Below are 14,850 nucleotides of genomic sequence, written 5' to 3'. Positions count from 1 at the left end.
ACTGAAAACGAAATTAAATAATTGTTGGTTGAATCACAGAATGAGCCACAAAATGCTCAGTTTTCAAGCCCAACAGCTCATTGACAGTTCTCCGATACATGGATGAAATAAAAAAGTTAATAATAATATGAATAGTTCCGTTGGCAAGTGGTACAAACGCATGAAAATTGTTAAGTGTTTCAATAGTACTTCTGAAATTTTTTTCGAACAATTAAAAAATTCAAAAATGGCTAATCAAAGACTCACACAACTCCTTCATCATTTTTATATGTAAATTTGATAAGGAATAGTACTCCCTGTGGGGCAAGTGCAATGATAAATGAAATAGTCATAAAAAGTACCAAGTTTGTTAGTACCAAGTTTGTAACGATCGAAAAGTACCAAGTTTGTAACGATCGCTTGAGGCATTACTTCCCACAGATGACACATTATTCCTCATTTTTAAGTCATGAATTAAAATTAATGTTGCTATCGGAAGAACTAACGAAGGAATCAGTTTGAATAAGATTCCTTGAATAAGTAGCACAAATCCCTGATTTAGTATAAAAGTTGTAGTCGGATGATAAAATCGACTCGCGGCAAAATGTTTACAGTCGTCTAGAAATCTGTAATAGTAAGAGTAAGAAAGGCCAGAATGGAACTGTGAAACCACAAATTATCAATAGCATTGGGACACGCTCTCCTGGAGTGTTCATAATTATTAGAGCGCGCTCGCGCGGCACCTCACGGACTCCAGAATTCGCGGGAATTCGTTCCGCGGGGACAGCAGTTTTTTGCTATTTTTGGCTTCTATAGGAAATATTTTTAATTTTTTGTTGTATAATATTCTTGAGAAGCATCATCCGAATTGAAAATGTGTAAAATTATGAAATTTGACCGAAAACTGAAAGTTTTACAGAAGGAAGTCACTACAGGTTTTGAAAAAATGTATCAGGATCGCCAGTTTTGAGATTTATGCGTCGTAAAGTTTGTCATTTTGTAGAGAATTAAAAGTTTCATAAGAATTTTCGTTTGAAAATTCAAAATAGTTTTTATTAAAAACTGTAAAATTGAAGAAATAAGATTTTAACGTAAAATTGTTGATTTTTTGAATATTTTTTTATTATAAATAAAAGAATTAGAATTTCAAACAAAAATTCTTATGAAACTTTTAATTATCTACAAATTGACATACTTTACGACGCATAAATCGCAAAACTGGCGATCCTGATACATTTTTTCAAAACCTGTAGTGACTTCCTTCTGTAAAACTTTCAGTTTTCGGTCAAATTTCATAATTTTACATATGTTCAATTCGGATGATGCTTCTCAAGAATATTATAAAACAAAAAATTAAAAATATTTCCTATAGAAGCCAAAAATAGCAAAAAACTGCTGTCCCGCGGAACGAATTCCCGCCAATTCTGGAGTCCGTGAGGTGCCGCGCGAGCGCGCTCTAATAATTATGAACACTCCAGGAGGCCGTGTGGGATGCCATTTTTCGATTTATGAAGCTCTATAACTCCTCTAAAAAATGTTCAAAAAGTGATCAACTGAACAGTTGTAAAACATATTGCGATCTAAAAACTTTTCAACAAAAATTTTCTCATTAAAAATCTTGTTGCCGAAATGGAAACGTTTGAGTAATTCAGAAAACCTCATGTCAATATTAATAAGACCATAATTATGATACCCCTGATCCGAAGCGTTGTCATGGTGATACAATTTAATGCGACTATGTATTGTTACAAACTGCAGGTTTACATGATGTTTAGGTTTTCCGATTTTCATGGAGCATACTCTTCTGACGCAAGTTGCATTTGTTTACTAATCCGTTATATAAATCTTATCAGTTGGTCAAACCTTTTCATGTGTTTCTCCGCAAATGTTGTATTTTTTTCTATTTTCCAAACATATTGTAACATGTTTGGCCGGTTTTATTAATTGTGCTCTATATATGTATTTCAATGAAATAAAGCAACTATTTATGCTTTACAGGTGGAGTAGAAACAATAACCTTCATGTAGATAAGAGAAAATAGATCGAAATGGCCGAATAGAACTATTTTTTTCAAAATTTCAAAAATCATAGAAACGATAGAAATCTTGCGCAAATTAGTGACATCATTATCGATTTTTTGTTTTTTATGGCTAATGGGGTTATTCAAGTAGTGTCGTGAAATTGAAAAGTGTATTTCAATACACTTTTTGCCTTATTCAAGTAACATCAAAAACATGTATTTCAATACAGTTTGTGACGTAATTTCGCGACATTTCTCGACATTTCTCGACATTTTTCCACAGTGGATTTATCAGAATTGTTCTCCTTCGACGGCAAATTGTGTGGATTTTCACCCTGCGGGGACACCTTTCTCTGTGTTTTTCATTCAGTTGTGCGCTTTCTGGTTGTCGCATAATGTCGAGAAATGTCGAGAAATGTCGCGAAATTACGTCACAAACTGTATTGAAATACATGTTTTTGATGTTACTTGAATAAGGCAAAAAGTGTATTGAAATACACTTTTCAATTTCACGACATTACTTGAATAACCCCATAAATTCATTGGGTTTTTTCTTTTTTTTCCTATGCTAATCAAAATTCGAAACAGTTGGAAATGTTTCAAACATTTTTCCGCGAACAAAACTTGATAACACAAAAGAAATTCGCGGAAACTCAACCATTAGTCTAAAACTCGACAATTTAATACTTATTTATAATTTTTTATCTGCGGAAAAATGTTGAAAAAAGTGGTACACAAAGCTTAAAACTTAAAAAAAAAGAAATTTAAAAATATTCAAATTTGAATTTAATTCGGTCGTTTTTTTGATTTTTGAAAAATTTAAAAAAACACACATTTTTTTGTATTTAAAAAATTTGGTTTTTCTGAACAGTTATATTTACTTATATCAGTATTTTTTTGCATTGAAGCAAAATTTTAAAATTACTCTTCTCCTCCTTTTATCTCACTTTTTTTCAGAGGACGGAAATGGTGTATGAGTCCAATTATTTGAGATTAATGAAGAATGCTTTTCCAAATCACATAACTGCAGAGATTGGTTACAAAACGGCAGCTTTGCGGCTAATGTTCGACCACCATATTAGTTTCATTGATGTGAATTTTGAAGACAAGGGAAGCAGTACCTTGGTTACTTGTCCTCAGATTCACGAGCCGATTTTGGTGGAGGAAAGCTATTTTTTGACGGTGTTTTGCGACGAATTGAGAACGCTCATAATGAAAGAGATGGCAGTGAAAGTCTTTGATTTTTTGGTGCTAGACAAGAGCAAGTACTTTGAAGATGCTTCATCTGAAAATTTGAATACTAGAACTACCATACTCACAAATCTCAATGAGGTTTACCAAAATCAATGAGGTTTACCAAAACAGAAAACTTCAAACTACTGAGATTAGTCTAGAGGTTGAAGACGCCTCCCAACTATTTTTGGTACTGCCATTTGTGGATCGAAATATTTTGAAAACTGTTTTCATATCGTCTATATATAAACAAAGAACAATTGATTTTCAAGAGATTTTTGAGCTAGATATATGGAACAGTGTAACCACTGTAAAAATTAAATGTTGCATGTCTCCGTCTTCGTCATTGCAACATCTTTGCAAGGTTCCAGATGTTAGAGTGAAATTGGATCATGCATCTATAGACGAGCTGCGTGGTGTGGTACAGGTGAGATAGTTTATTTATAACTAATTCAAAAATTTGATTCAGGCGTGCGTCAGTAACCCGGATTGCCGTTATTTTGTCGTTAGATTTCGTGAAAAATCAAACAAGGAACAATTTGATTTATTTGGAACAATGGAAACAATTGATCATAATGGATCAAAAATTTTAGAAAATTCAATCGGAAAATTTCGTATTCTCTTTTGTCCAGATACCCTGCAAATAATTCGCGTGTTTGATAAGAAGGAAGAAACACGTGAAATTGAACAAGTAAGTGTTTTTTATAGGTATAAAATTGTCCTGTACACGGGTATTCACATGGCGCCTGTGGAAATCCGGTTGGATATATGTATTTTATATCCATCTGGCAAATCTGAACTAATGAACGTCTAGATTTGTCCGTTTTGTCACCCCTAGTTGAAATAGACTAAATTTTTTCAGAATCAAGATGAATTTTCAATACCTGATTTAAATGGACCACTCAGAGTTTTTCAAAATTATTTGATCATGGAGCACGTGCTGGAAAAACTTGCTTTAGGAACCATGTAAACGGAGATTTTTAAGATTTTTTAACATGATCATTTTCAGACAGGCACTTCGAAGAGTGTCACGTGGAGTCCGCCAAGTCATTGATTTCTTGAAACCTGACTCTAAAATTTGTGGAATTGAAATTGTACTCCTAAATTTTGAGGCGGTACGAGTGAACATGTACTTCAAAGACGAAATTACTTTGAAAAGCAAGCTTTACTATTCAACAGGATATTCTTCAAAATTAGAGGAGGTCAATGAGTCATTGAGCAAGATCTATGAAAATGTAAAAACTTATGGAAAGTGTTGTGTTGATGAGGAGACTTCGGAAGGTCATGCATGGGATCGTTTTACAAAAGAAATGATATTAGATTTGCAAAACCAGAAATCAGTGATTCAAGAACTATGTGTAAATGCTACTCGCCCTGAAAATGAAACTGAAAAGAATATTTTCAAGTTGAGCGCAAGTATTATTTGCGCATTGTTGGAAAATTCACTGAAATCTTTGGATCGTTTGCTTCCGGTGAAGAAGCTCAATATGGAGGCCGATAATGAAGAAGATGTTCTGAGAATTCTGAAGAATCTTGATCCAACTGCATTGAGTGCCATGGAAATTCGAAAACCAGATACTTCTCTCACATTTCCGGGCTTAGACATCAATGAACTTTCAACGCTGGATCAATGGAAACACGCGCAAGAACTATTGTGTGGGCCGCTGATTGCTGTGTATCAAGTTGAGTCTTTATCACATTTTTCCGTGATCGATGTTCACCTACCAACAATTTCATTGCAAGACGTAGTATACTTAAAAAGTGTAAGGAATTAAAACTTTTGTTTCTCCGTTAATTTTTTGAAAGTTACAGAAATTCCAAAGCTCCCATACTTTCACCAAGTGCAGAATTGTTTTTGACGTTAGTGATATAAATGAAGACATTTTTGAGGGAGAAGGCTTGGGATTTCCGCACGTACGCTCATCTGCAACTGGTCAACCGAATATATGGTTCTTTCAGTTTCCGGACCCTGGTCATGTTCTCCATGTATTATATAATGTAAATCAAAAATTTGTTTTTTCTCGAGTTCCTAGATCTAGAGCACCTGGTTATGTTGTTAATAGAGTTTAATATGTTTAAAAAAGTGTGAAAAAATCATTATATTGGAATGTTGGCTTTACAAGAAAAAGTGTTCAAACAAATACTACTGAAAACGAAATTAAATAATTGTTGGTTGAATCACAGAATGAGCCACAAAATGCTCAGTTTTCAAGCCCAACAGCTCATTGACAGTTCTCCGATACATGGATGAAATAAAAAAGTTAATAATAATATGAATAGTTCCGTTGGCAAGTGGTACAAACGCATGAAAATTGTTAAGTGTTTCAATAGTACTTCTGAAATTTTTTTCGAACAATTAAAAAATTAAAAAATGGCTAATCAAAGACTCACACAACTCCTTCATCATTTTTATATGTAAATTTGATAAGGTATAGTACTCCCTGTGGGGCAAGTGCAATGATAAATGAAATTGTCATAAAAACAACCAAATTTGTTGAACGATCGTTTGAAGCACTACTTCCCACGGATGACACCTTATTCCTCATTTTAATGTCATGAATCAAAATTAATGTTGCTATCGGAAGAACTAAAGAAAGAATCAGTTTGAATAAGATTCCTTGAATAAGTAGTACAAATCCCTGATTTTGTAGAGAAGTGGTAGTTGAAAAATAAAATCGACCTTCAGCAAAATGTTTACAGTCGTCTGGCAATCTCCAGGGGTCAGACTCCACGGTGACTTGTGTTTGAGAAAAATCAAGTGCCCAGAATGGAATTGTAATACCACGTATTATCAATAGTATTCTGATGCCATATTAGGCTTTAGGCTTAACCTTAGACTTGAGCTTAGTTAGGCTTAAGTTATGCGCAAGTTTTTGCGTGCGTACAGATATTTGAATTTTTAGTCTTGTTTGGCGAAAAGTTATGCTAACAAGTATTTCAGTAAGTATTTCTTGAACCCAATTCTGAAATTCAAACCGGTTCTGTAAGTTTCTGTATAACAGGTGAAAATACGAACTTGCTACTCATCGGATATTTTAGAGAAACAGTTCGTAGAACTGCCATGGCGACAGCTATTGAAATGAGGGGATCCTGAATGGAATTGAATAAAATTGAAGAATTATTTACAATGCATATTGTGAGGTACGAGTCTGGTGGAACACTGAAACTGTCTGAATTATTACATACAGATTTCTTTGCAATTACCAAAATCGCCCAAATTTGAACTTCTGATACTTTCGATAATACTTTGGGATTCTCATGATAACGTAGCACATCATCCTCACAAACTCACAAATAGCAATTCCCATCATGAATGTATTCACGGTAAGTGCTCTCATAGACTTTCTACCAAGCACTATTAAGTGAAAAATGTTTGCGATGACTCCAACAACTGATATTGAAAAGTTGAAGTAATCCAAGTACACATCAATAGGCCTGATGATGTTTTGCAGATCGTACCAAAAACGAACTTCATCTTCTATATCTCCGAAGCCTTCGTGAAAAAATGTTTCCGTTGAGTTTTTCATTGCGAGATTGGAGCAGAAATACACTAGGAATCTGATTCAACATAGCTGGGAAGGGGGACAGTGGGCGGATTTAATTTCTGAGTTGTTGTTTTTTTTTTGGAAAACTTGTTTTTTTTTCAAAACTATTTAGTAATTTGTACGTTTAGCAAGTGTTTTTGGAGACTGCTAGCGTCACTGCTGAAGCAGTTTTTAATTATGATTTTTTATATCCAATTAATTTTCAAATGTTTTAACGGCATCAACTATATATAATGAAATTGGTGCCGAACTAACCAAGTCTAAATTTCGGAGCACGGTCTTCGTGCTCTATTCTGTAAACAAGAAACTGACACAACTTGTGTTATCTGCTTCTTATCAGTTATTAAATTTTTACATTTTCGCCATTTTGACAACTTTTCATATTTTTTGGAGCTCATTTTATTTCTTTCTTGAGTAGTGTTTTAACTAATTTACTGTTTAACTTGGTAAATTGATTTTTGTGAAGGTAGGTTGAAGTTTGTTGAATTGTGAAATGAGAGGGTGAAAAAAGTGTCTAAAACATTTATTTGAACTATAACTTTCAAAATTTCTCCTAGAATATAATTGTCTCAATTTATTAGTTCAATTTTAAAAGGCAAATAAATAAGGCAAATGATGTGGACCTGAGAGTTTTTTATGACGATTGACAAAAAATTTATGATCGAAATTTTTTTTCAATTTTTTATTGTGTTCTTATATTCTGATAAGGCAATAGCCGCACGTAAACCTCAGATGAAAGCTTATAATAATCGAGATCGGGCAGTAGGCCTGAAAAAATGGTTCTAAGCTAGGGGCCCTGACGCGGTTCACTGAACATTTGAAAATTTTGGGCTTCTCTGTCGTTTGTAACTTTTTATCTCATATACATATTATCAAAAACTCCATAGTATTTTTTTTCAGAAAAAACAAATTTCTTCAAAACAGTTTTCCTACTACCGATTCCTTTTGGAGCACACCATTCTCACGCAAGTTCCGTTTGTTTACTAGCCCGTTATCTAATTGTAAGTCATATCAGTTGTTTAACGTTTTGTGTGCTTCTCCGCAAATGTTATAGTTTGTTTTACTTTTCAAACATCTTGAAGAATGCTTGGCAAAAAAGGTGAGGTGAAATTGATAGGCTTGCATATACTCACAATCTACTATACTCTATACTCACAATCTCACAATCAATATAAATTGTTTTTAATCGTGAAATGACAAAATGAGTCAAAAATATTTGCCGCCCTAATATCTACTTTCAAAGAATTAATGCAACTACCGTATTTTCTCAATTAGTATTGCAGTTTTTAAAAGTCGTGCACTTTTATTTTTTTCATACCAGCAATAATTCGAAAAATAGTCGTTTCTAGTAGTCGTGCACTCATTCGGTCCAATTAAAAATTAGTTTTGCATACACTCAAAATGATAAAATTGCGTGGCGTATACGCAGAAAACCCAAATTTTAGGCCCCGCCTTTTAATCGTCCACTCACGGGGGAAAAGACACAAATCGGGAACCCAACCAATATCAAGCCGCCGACATCGTACGGCTTGATATTGGTGGGGTTCCCAATTTTTTGTCTTATCCCGTGAGTGGACGATTAAAAAGCGGGGCCTAAAGTTTCCTGCAGTACACGCCACGCAGTTTTATTATTTTGAGTGTACAATAGTGGAAATACGGCATATTTTTTTAACTTCTTTTTTTTCAGAATAAAACATGGTGTATGTGTCCGACTATTTGGGATCAATGCTTAATGAACCTTTACGAAAAATCGATGCTTCTATTGGACATAAAACGGCAGCGTTATTTCTTAAGTTTCGCAATTTTTCTCATTCATTAGATGTATATTATGAAGACAAGGGAAGCAGTACCTTGATTTCTTGTTCGCGAGTTCACAAGCCAATTTTGGTGGAGGAAAGCTATTTTGTGTCGGTCTTTTGCGACGAACTGAGAACAAACACCCGTGACACATTTGTATTTTTCGGTGTTTAACAAGAAGCTGTACGAATATTGTCCAGTAAAAACTTTGAAAATTGAAGCTTCAATATTTATAAACCTCAATACAGTATACACATGGTTGGCGGATCTTCTGGGAAACCAAAACAGAAAACTTCAAACTACTGAGATTAGTCTAGAGGTTGAAGACGCATCACAAGTATTATTGGTACTGCCATTTGTGGATCAAAGTACGTTGGAAACCATCATCATATCTGCTAGACACAAACAAAGAGAATATTCAACGATTGATCTTCAAGAAATCGCTAACCACAAAATTGGAAGAGTGCAACAAATGTACAAATCAGAGATTGTTTCTTGTCTCCCACGTCACTACATTATCTTTTCAAGTTTCCGTATGTTTATGCGATTATGGATAAAGTATCTTTGAACAAATTGCGAGGTGTGGTGAAAGTGAGATAATTTCTTCATAACTAATTCAAAAATCTGATTGAGGCGTGCGTCAATAATTCGGATTGCCGTGAGTTTTACCTTCGCTGTTGCGAAAAAATCGACCAACCGAACGAGGAACGATGTGATTTTCATGGAATAATAGAAACAATCGATACCAAGCTAACAATAATAGTCAAAAGTTTGATCGGAAAATTTTATGTCCGCTGTGATACGAATTTCCTGGAAATAAAACGTGTGGTTGAAGATAAGGAGGAAGCATGTGACATTGAACAAGTGAGTAATTTGTGAAAAATGGTTAATGTTATCAATTGTGTAGGAATTTAGAAAATATACAATATGTACTCCAAATTTTGTGAAATCGAAAATTTTCCACCATTCAGATAACAGCTACAACTGTCTTGCAATGAAAACATTTATTGAGTAACGATTGAGCATATATATCACAGTAAAGCGAGAAACAATATAAATATAAGAATAGAAAATCGGAAGGGACGGGGGTCAGAAAAAAACACCAATTTTTCATTCAATAAAATTAGAAAAAAACGAAATATTCTCTGGACGACTCAATTCTCAATAAAAAAATAAAGGAGACATAACCTTTTTCGATATTTGAGCCAAGCATCCACATAGGCGACGTAGTTACGCCTCGCCCCGCCTATCGCCTCATAGGTTTTTTACGATGGGTCGATGGGTCGACCCTTCAGGATGCCTTGAAAAGTGGAAAACGCAAAATCAAAGTGGCGAATTATAAAAACAAAATAACAACAATATGATCAACAAATCAGGGCTGTCAGTTTTAGAATTTTAATTTTTTTTTGGAATTTTTTTTCGACGAAAATGCAAAAATGTTCTTAGTAATAATAAGTAAATGTGTTTTGTTGTTATACGAATTCAAATGTTGTTTTTGATAAAGCTAACACATTTTTGATCGATTACTTCAAATCGATTACTTTCAAGGAACTTTCAACAGAAGAATACCGTAGTTCTTAGGGTGTGAGCGCACATTTTCAGCATAGTTTCTCCGGATTTTTCTCTGAATTGCAGAATCATTGTCAATCGAGTGCGAGCCTTTTCCAACAATCAGTTGAATTTCTGAAATTGTAACATGAACAATAAAATTTGAGTAACAAACGGTCTAATAGTGAGACATGGTAAATGGTGATCAAAACTAAAACCAAAAAATGTTTGTTTGAATTTCGAATCAAAAATTCTTTAAAAAAAAACAAAATAAGTCCACTTCTTGCTAAAATCTAGCAATTTTTCAAAGGTTTGACTGGCAACTATGAAAAATCCTAAACATTTTAAAGTATTGCATTTAAATATTTTTAATAACCCATTAGGTCCCTAGACACTGAAACAAGAAACTGTTCAACAGTACATCACTTCAAAAATTAATGCGGCAAAGCTACACCCAAAAATTTTGATGCGGATTTTAAAAATGGGTTCTTTTTTTTGTTGACGGTAACTTTGTATTTTCTAAACTGCTCCGAGTTGAGCTGAGGGGCATTTTCACACCAGTCATCATACTTTCTTCAGAAAACTCCCGCTTTCACTAACCTTTGTGTTTATTGCCAAGAGTGTATCTTTGAAGATATTTCTCCACAAAATAGACAACTTGGTCTTTTTTTAAATGGTGCAGTTCCAGCATTGGCTGGAATCCATCAGGAATATTGTCAAAGTCCCACAGTTGCTCGTTTCTTGTTGAAACAAGAATTTGAATCTTGTCTTTCAAGTTGTCAATCGTGTTTTGAAGACGATGCTTTTCTGTATATTCGTTTGGTAAATAAACGTTTCCTTTGCTTTCCTTTTGCTTTTTGATAAATGTTTTCACTTTGTTGAGTTCTTCAAATTTTACGTTGAGTTCGTCCTGAAGAATAACGTAATATTTGGCAATACTTTGACAATGTATAAAAACATACGTGGGTTCTTTGAATTTCTTCTAAAGTTTCTTTATCGTCTTCCAATCTTCCACGAGTGTCCTCAATATTTTTTTTGTAGTAGCAAAATAAGAAGTGCACATACATCGGGTTAACTCCATATCTTCGTTTTTCAAGGCAGAACTCTTTGACTAACTGAGGTACATGATTTTTCTGGAAAATCAATCAATTTTAGTTCAGCATTTGAAAGTTAGCATATGAAAAATGGGCAAAGACTATTTACGCAGCTATGTCGAAGAGTGGGAAGTTTTCCGAGCTCTGTTTTGAGGGCTTCCCAGTTTGTATTTCTGTAAGAGCTCATTTGTTCCACTCCTTCTTCCGTCATCCACAACGAAAACTCATTGAATCGTTTAGTCAGTTCTTCTGGACGCATCTTAAATATTTAAGGTCAGAAAACTTTGAATATCGACATCTCAAATGAAAAATATTATCAAGGAGATTTTTACAAAAAAAAACAAACTGATTAGTAAACTTCTGTTTAAAAATTTTTAAAAAAAGTGGGGGGTAACTTTTCATATCTGTTTTTGTGAGATCCAACGCAATTAAGTGGCATTCAATTTTTTTCACAAAACAGTTAAATAACTCAGTTTCAAGCTTGAATCTTCAAAGAAGGAAACTAACAGATTGGAAAAAATGACTCCAAAATGATGAGAGACTATTTATTGTTTGCTCCGATGAACTGATAACAGTTTCCTCAGTCTTAAAATAATTGGAAACACCTCAAGTTTTACTATGCATTTTATTAACGTTTCCGGAGGGCGAAGGCAGCAGAAAATTTGAAAATTTTGAATTATCAAGATGTTTATTCGGCGTAATTTTTAGACTGAGTAACATTTTCAAACATAAGGTACACAAAAATTAAATAACTCCGGAAGACTGAAAATGCGACTTTCTCGAAAACGGAGTCGACAAGAGTGTCTTAAAGTATATTATAATTGTAGGTCTCAATTTGATTAATGTATTTGTAAAGTTTATGAAAACAAATTTAAGGAAATTTTCAGATATTTAGGTCGAAAAATTGTCATTTTATCAATATTTTATCGTTTCTTGCCTTACATAGAGAAAAGATATTTCGGAATATTTTTTTCATCAATTTGTAGGAAAAAAATTCACACCGTGAGTAGTAGTACATAGTAATGTTTCATATTCCAATTCGGAATATTAAATTATAGGTGAAAAAGTGAGAGTCTATTTATTAAAATTATTCAAAAAAAATTCAAGAAACAAATATTCAAGAAACATGTGCATCATGCAATCGAAGAAGCTCTGTCGAGTTGACCCAGGCGCTGAAGGACTGTCAGTCCGAGTTGTTTGCTTTTATGGTCATTACAATTTCTTTGATAAGCACCAAACTTGTGAGTCTTCAAGCCAATTTGGATTTTTTGTCACGTCATTCTTCTATCATAAAAATTATGGCGAGGAAGAATGCATTTTCATTACTTGAAAGGTTTGAAAAGGCGGGAGGATACCGTATATTCTCTATTAGAGCGGCACCCCACCACTCAACTTTGACAGCTCATATCTCGGTCACATTTGATTTTGGTCAAAGGCTTTAACTACGGAAATGTTTGTTAAAATTCCTTCTATGCTTAATTTTTTAACAGGTCTTGATATCTTCAAAATCAATCAAGACATATGACGTCAAAGGTGAGCAATAGGGTGCCGCTCTAATAGAGAATATACGGTATAAAAACAATGTTTTAGTAATTGATTCTCAAACCTAAAAGAAGGAGTATTGTCAATGGGAAAATTGTTTTAAAATGTAGTATTTGTACTCAAACTTCCAATTATTGCAAAAGAAAAACGGGAAAAATCCGTTAACATTGAGCATTTTCAGTCCGAAATATAGTCGAAAAAGCTCTAAAATTTAACTAGGGAAATTCTAGGCCGGGAAGATTGTCCGAATTTTAATTCTGTTGTGTATTATATTTTTATAAGTACTTAATACAATTATTTCATCTCAGTTTTCTTAAACTTTTTGAGAAAGAAAAACAAATTAAAGTTCGAAATAATTACATTTAAATCAATATTTTGTTGAACGAATATGGCCTAGAAATCGTGTGGTGGCCTAGGTTTCATATGCGCGCGAAATTCAAATTCAGCCACTTTCAGCCACTTTCGTCGATTTTAGCGGCGAATTGCTCAATGTTCACGGATTTTTCCCGTTTTTCTTTTGCAATAATTGGAAGTTTTAGCATCAATACTACATTTTAAAACAATTTCCCCATTGACGATACTCCTTCTTTAAAAGAACAAATTAGTGCTCGAAAATTTACTTAAGGCTGTTCTAACAACCAGTCGCCTTTTATGTGGAACTGTGATTTTGAGAGAAAGATACAAAACGAATTGCACAAAAGAGGAAATATAGATCGAATGGGTAAGAAGTGAAGTAAAATTTGAGGTGATAAGTAAACTAGAAATCGGAAAAATTATAAGAGGAACGCAATTTAGATTATTAAAAGGACACATGATTCATCGGGAATTTTTTACATAAACACTGTGATCTACATAGGAACAAAGTAAGAAAGTGCCAAAAACGTTATCATTTTTGAGAGGTTTACAAAACTGTAGATAATTTTTAGTGGACAGAAAGTTGGCGTGGGAAGTGAGGTTAATCATATAACTTTAAAAATAATTTTTGGCTTGGCTTGTAGGGAGACAAATATAATACAAAAAAGTATACCCATAGTCAGTAACAATTAAAGCTAAAAGGGACACATAGTACGACTGCTTCAAATTTTTTTCCAAAATCGGATATGTTACATTTGATATTTTTGTATTGTAGGAGCCTAGGATGCTCCCAGAGTCGTGGCCGGTTGAGCTTGAATAGTCAAATACAAGATTCCAGTGTTAGCATGCTCCCATCGGATTCTCGGGCCATAGTGCTCCAGAATTTTCTTCCGAATCGCAGGAATCTGGCCGAGTGAGCTGTTGCCTTTCCCCGTTATGAGTTTGATTTCTGGAATTGTAAGTTTGTTCCAATTACAGTTTGTGAATTCTTCACAGTTTATCTATGTTTTTTGCGAAAAATCTGGAATTCCAGCTAATTTAATTTAATTTAATTTAATTTATTTTACGCTCTCGAGGAGATGTGGAAGACGTGGGTTCATATGTTTTTTTGTGTATCAAATTTCCCCCGCTATAAAGTAACTTTCTACGAAAAAAAAACTAACTTTTATGCTCATAATCCGCCGGGAAAATTGTCAAATGTTGCTCTACCAATGCAACAACGCGATCTACCGTAACATAGTGAAGCTCAAGCATTGGAATGAAGCCATCCGGGAGATTTTGGAAGTTACGAAGAACATTGTTTCTTTGGTAGACGAAGTGATTATAAATAAGAGAAAAAAAAGTTCTTCCGTATTTTATTTTTGAATTCAAATTCTGTGCAGTTTGAACTTCAAGCTCATTATTTTTAGTTTGTAAAAAATCTTGAGGTTCCTTTTAAAAACGAAAAGCTTTCTTCTAAACGTGACATTAAAATAACAACAAAAAAAAACGCAGAGGCCCAAACGTGTGAGACTTATGTCCTGCTTGATCAGGTGATGTGCCCGAAGCGCTCGCATAATGGGAGACAGAGAGGGCAATAGAGAGCGAGAGGCTTGTTTTGAAACGTTCAAGGAAACTGTTATGTTGTAAAAGAGCGCAGAGAGTAGCATTGTAAAAACGGTCGGAGAGAGCTAGCTGAACGTTCAAAATATGGCTTCTGCTACGTGATCTCAACAGAAAGTCGGCACAAGTGAATTAG

At 34.0% G+C, this 14,850-nt stretch overlaps 3 protein-coding genes, 1 non-coding gene and 2 pseudogenes across 7 annotated transcripts; 2 read left to right on the top strand and 4 right to left on the bottom strand.

Annotated features, from left to right (window-relative positions):
• Positions 1-13: 13 nt before the first annotated feature.
• Y70C5A.4 (uncharacterized protein) lies at positions 14-332 on the bottom strand (the record flags this gene model as incomplete). Its single annotated transcript, NM_001269791.1, has 2 exons — positions 14-191; positions 247-332. The coding sequence occupies 2 exons, from the start codon at positions 330-332 to the stop codon at positions 14-16; spliced, it is 264 nt and encodes an 87-aa protein (NP_001256720.1).
• Positions 333-2,965: 2,633 nt separating this feature from the next.
• Positions 2,966-5,302, top strand: Y32B12C.3 (annotated as a pseudogene). The gene is made up of 5 exons: positions 2,966-3,659; positions 3,702-3,923; positions 4,095-4,198; positions 4,242-4,995; positions 5,045-5,302. Coding segments are annotated over exons 1-5 (2,032 nt in total).
• Positions 5,303-5,390: 88 nt separating this feature from the next.
• On the bottom strand, positions 5,391-6,759 carry srw-54 (G-protein coupled receptors family 1 profile domain-containing protein; the record flags this gene model as incomplete). 2 transcript variants are annotated; one of them, NR_023987.1, is made up of 5 exons in its annotated part: positions 5,391-5,568; positions 5,624-5,819; positions 5,866-6,195; positions 6,249-6,392; positions 6,437-6,759. NR_023987.1 is itself a non-coding variant. In NM_074801.1 (4 exons), 4 exons carry the CDS (start codon positions 6,757-6,759, stop codon positions 5,391-5,393), a joined length of 1,056 nt encoding a protein of 351 aa, NP_507202.1. The 2 variants fall into 2 exon arrangements, 1 of the variants encoding a protein (NP_507202.1); NM_074801.1 differs by having other exon boundaries at positions 5,624-6,034.
• A 382-nt stretch (positions 6,760-7,141) lies between these two features.
• Y32B12C.5 lies at positions 7,142-14,565 on the top strand (annotated as a pseudogene). Its single transcript has 4 exons — positions 7,142-7,243; positions 7,678-7,876; positions 8,465-9,438; positions 13,888-14,565. Coding segments are annotated over exons 1-4 (1,953 nt in total).
• Y32B12C.1 (Smr domain-containing protein) lies at positions 9,564-11,481 on the bottom strand. The gene is made up of 4 exons (NM_074800.2): positions 11,326-11,481; positions 11,085-11,255; positions 10,723-11,032; positions 9,564-10,257 (listed from the first exon to the last, which is right to left on the bottom strand). The coding sequence occupies exons 1-4, from the start codon at positions 11,473-11,475 to the stop codon at positions 10,118-10,120; spliced, it is 771 nt and encodes a 256-aa protein (NP_507201.1). The 5' UTR covers positions 11,476-11,481; the 3' UTR covers positions 9,564-10,117.
• 21ur-15242 lies at positions 12,215-12,235 on the bottom strand. The gene has a single exon (NR_070082.1).
• Positions 14,566-14,850: the final 285 nt, after the last annotated feature.

Source organism: Caenorhabditis elegans, chromosome V (assembly GCF_000002985.6).
Source record: "Caenorhabditis elegans chromosome V".
Lineage (NCBI taxonomy): Eukaryota > Metazoa > Nematoda > Chromadorea > Rhabditida > Rhabditidae > Caenorhabditis > Caenorhabditis elegans.
Note: the sequence above shows the minus strand (reverse complement) of the source record. Positions and strands in the feature narration are given on the sequence as shown.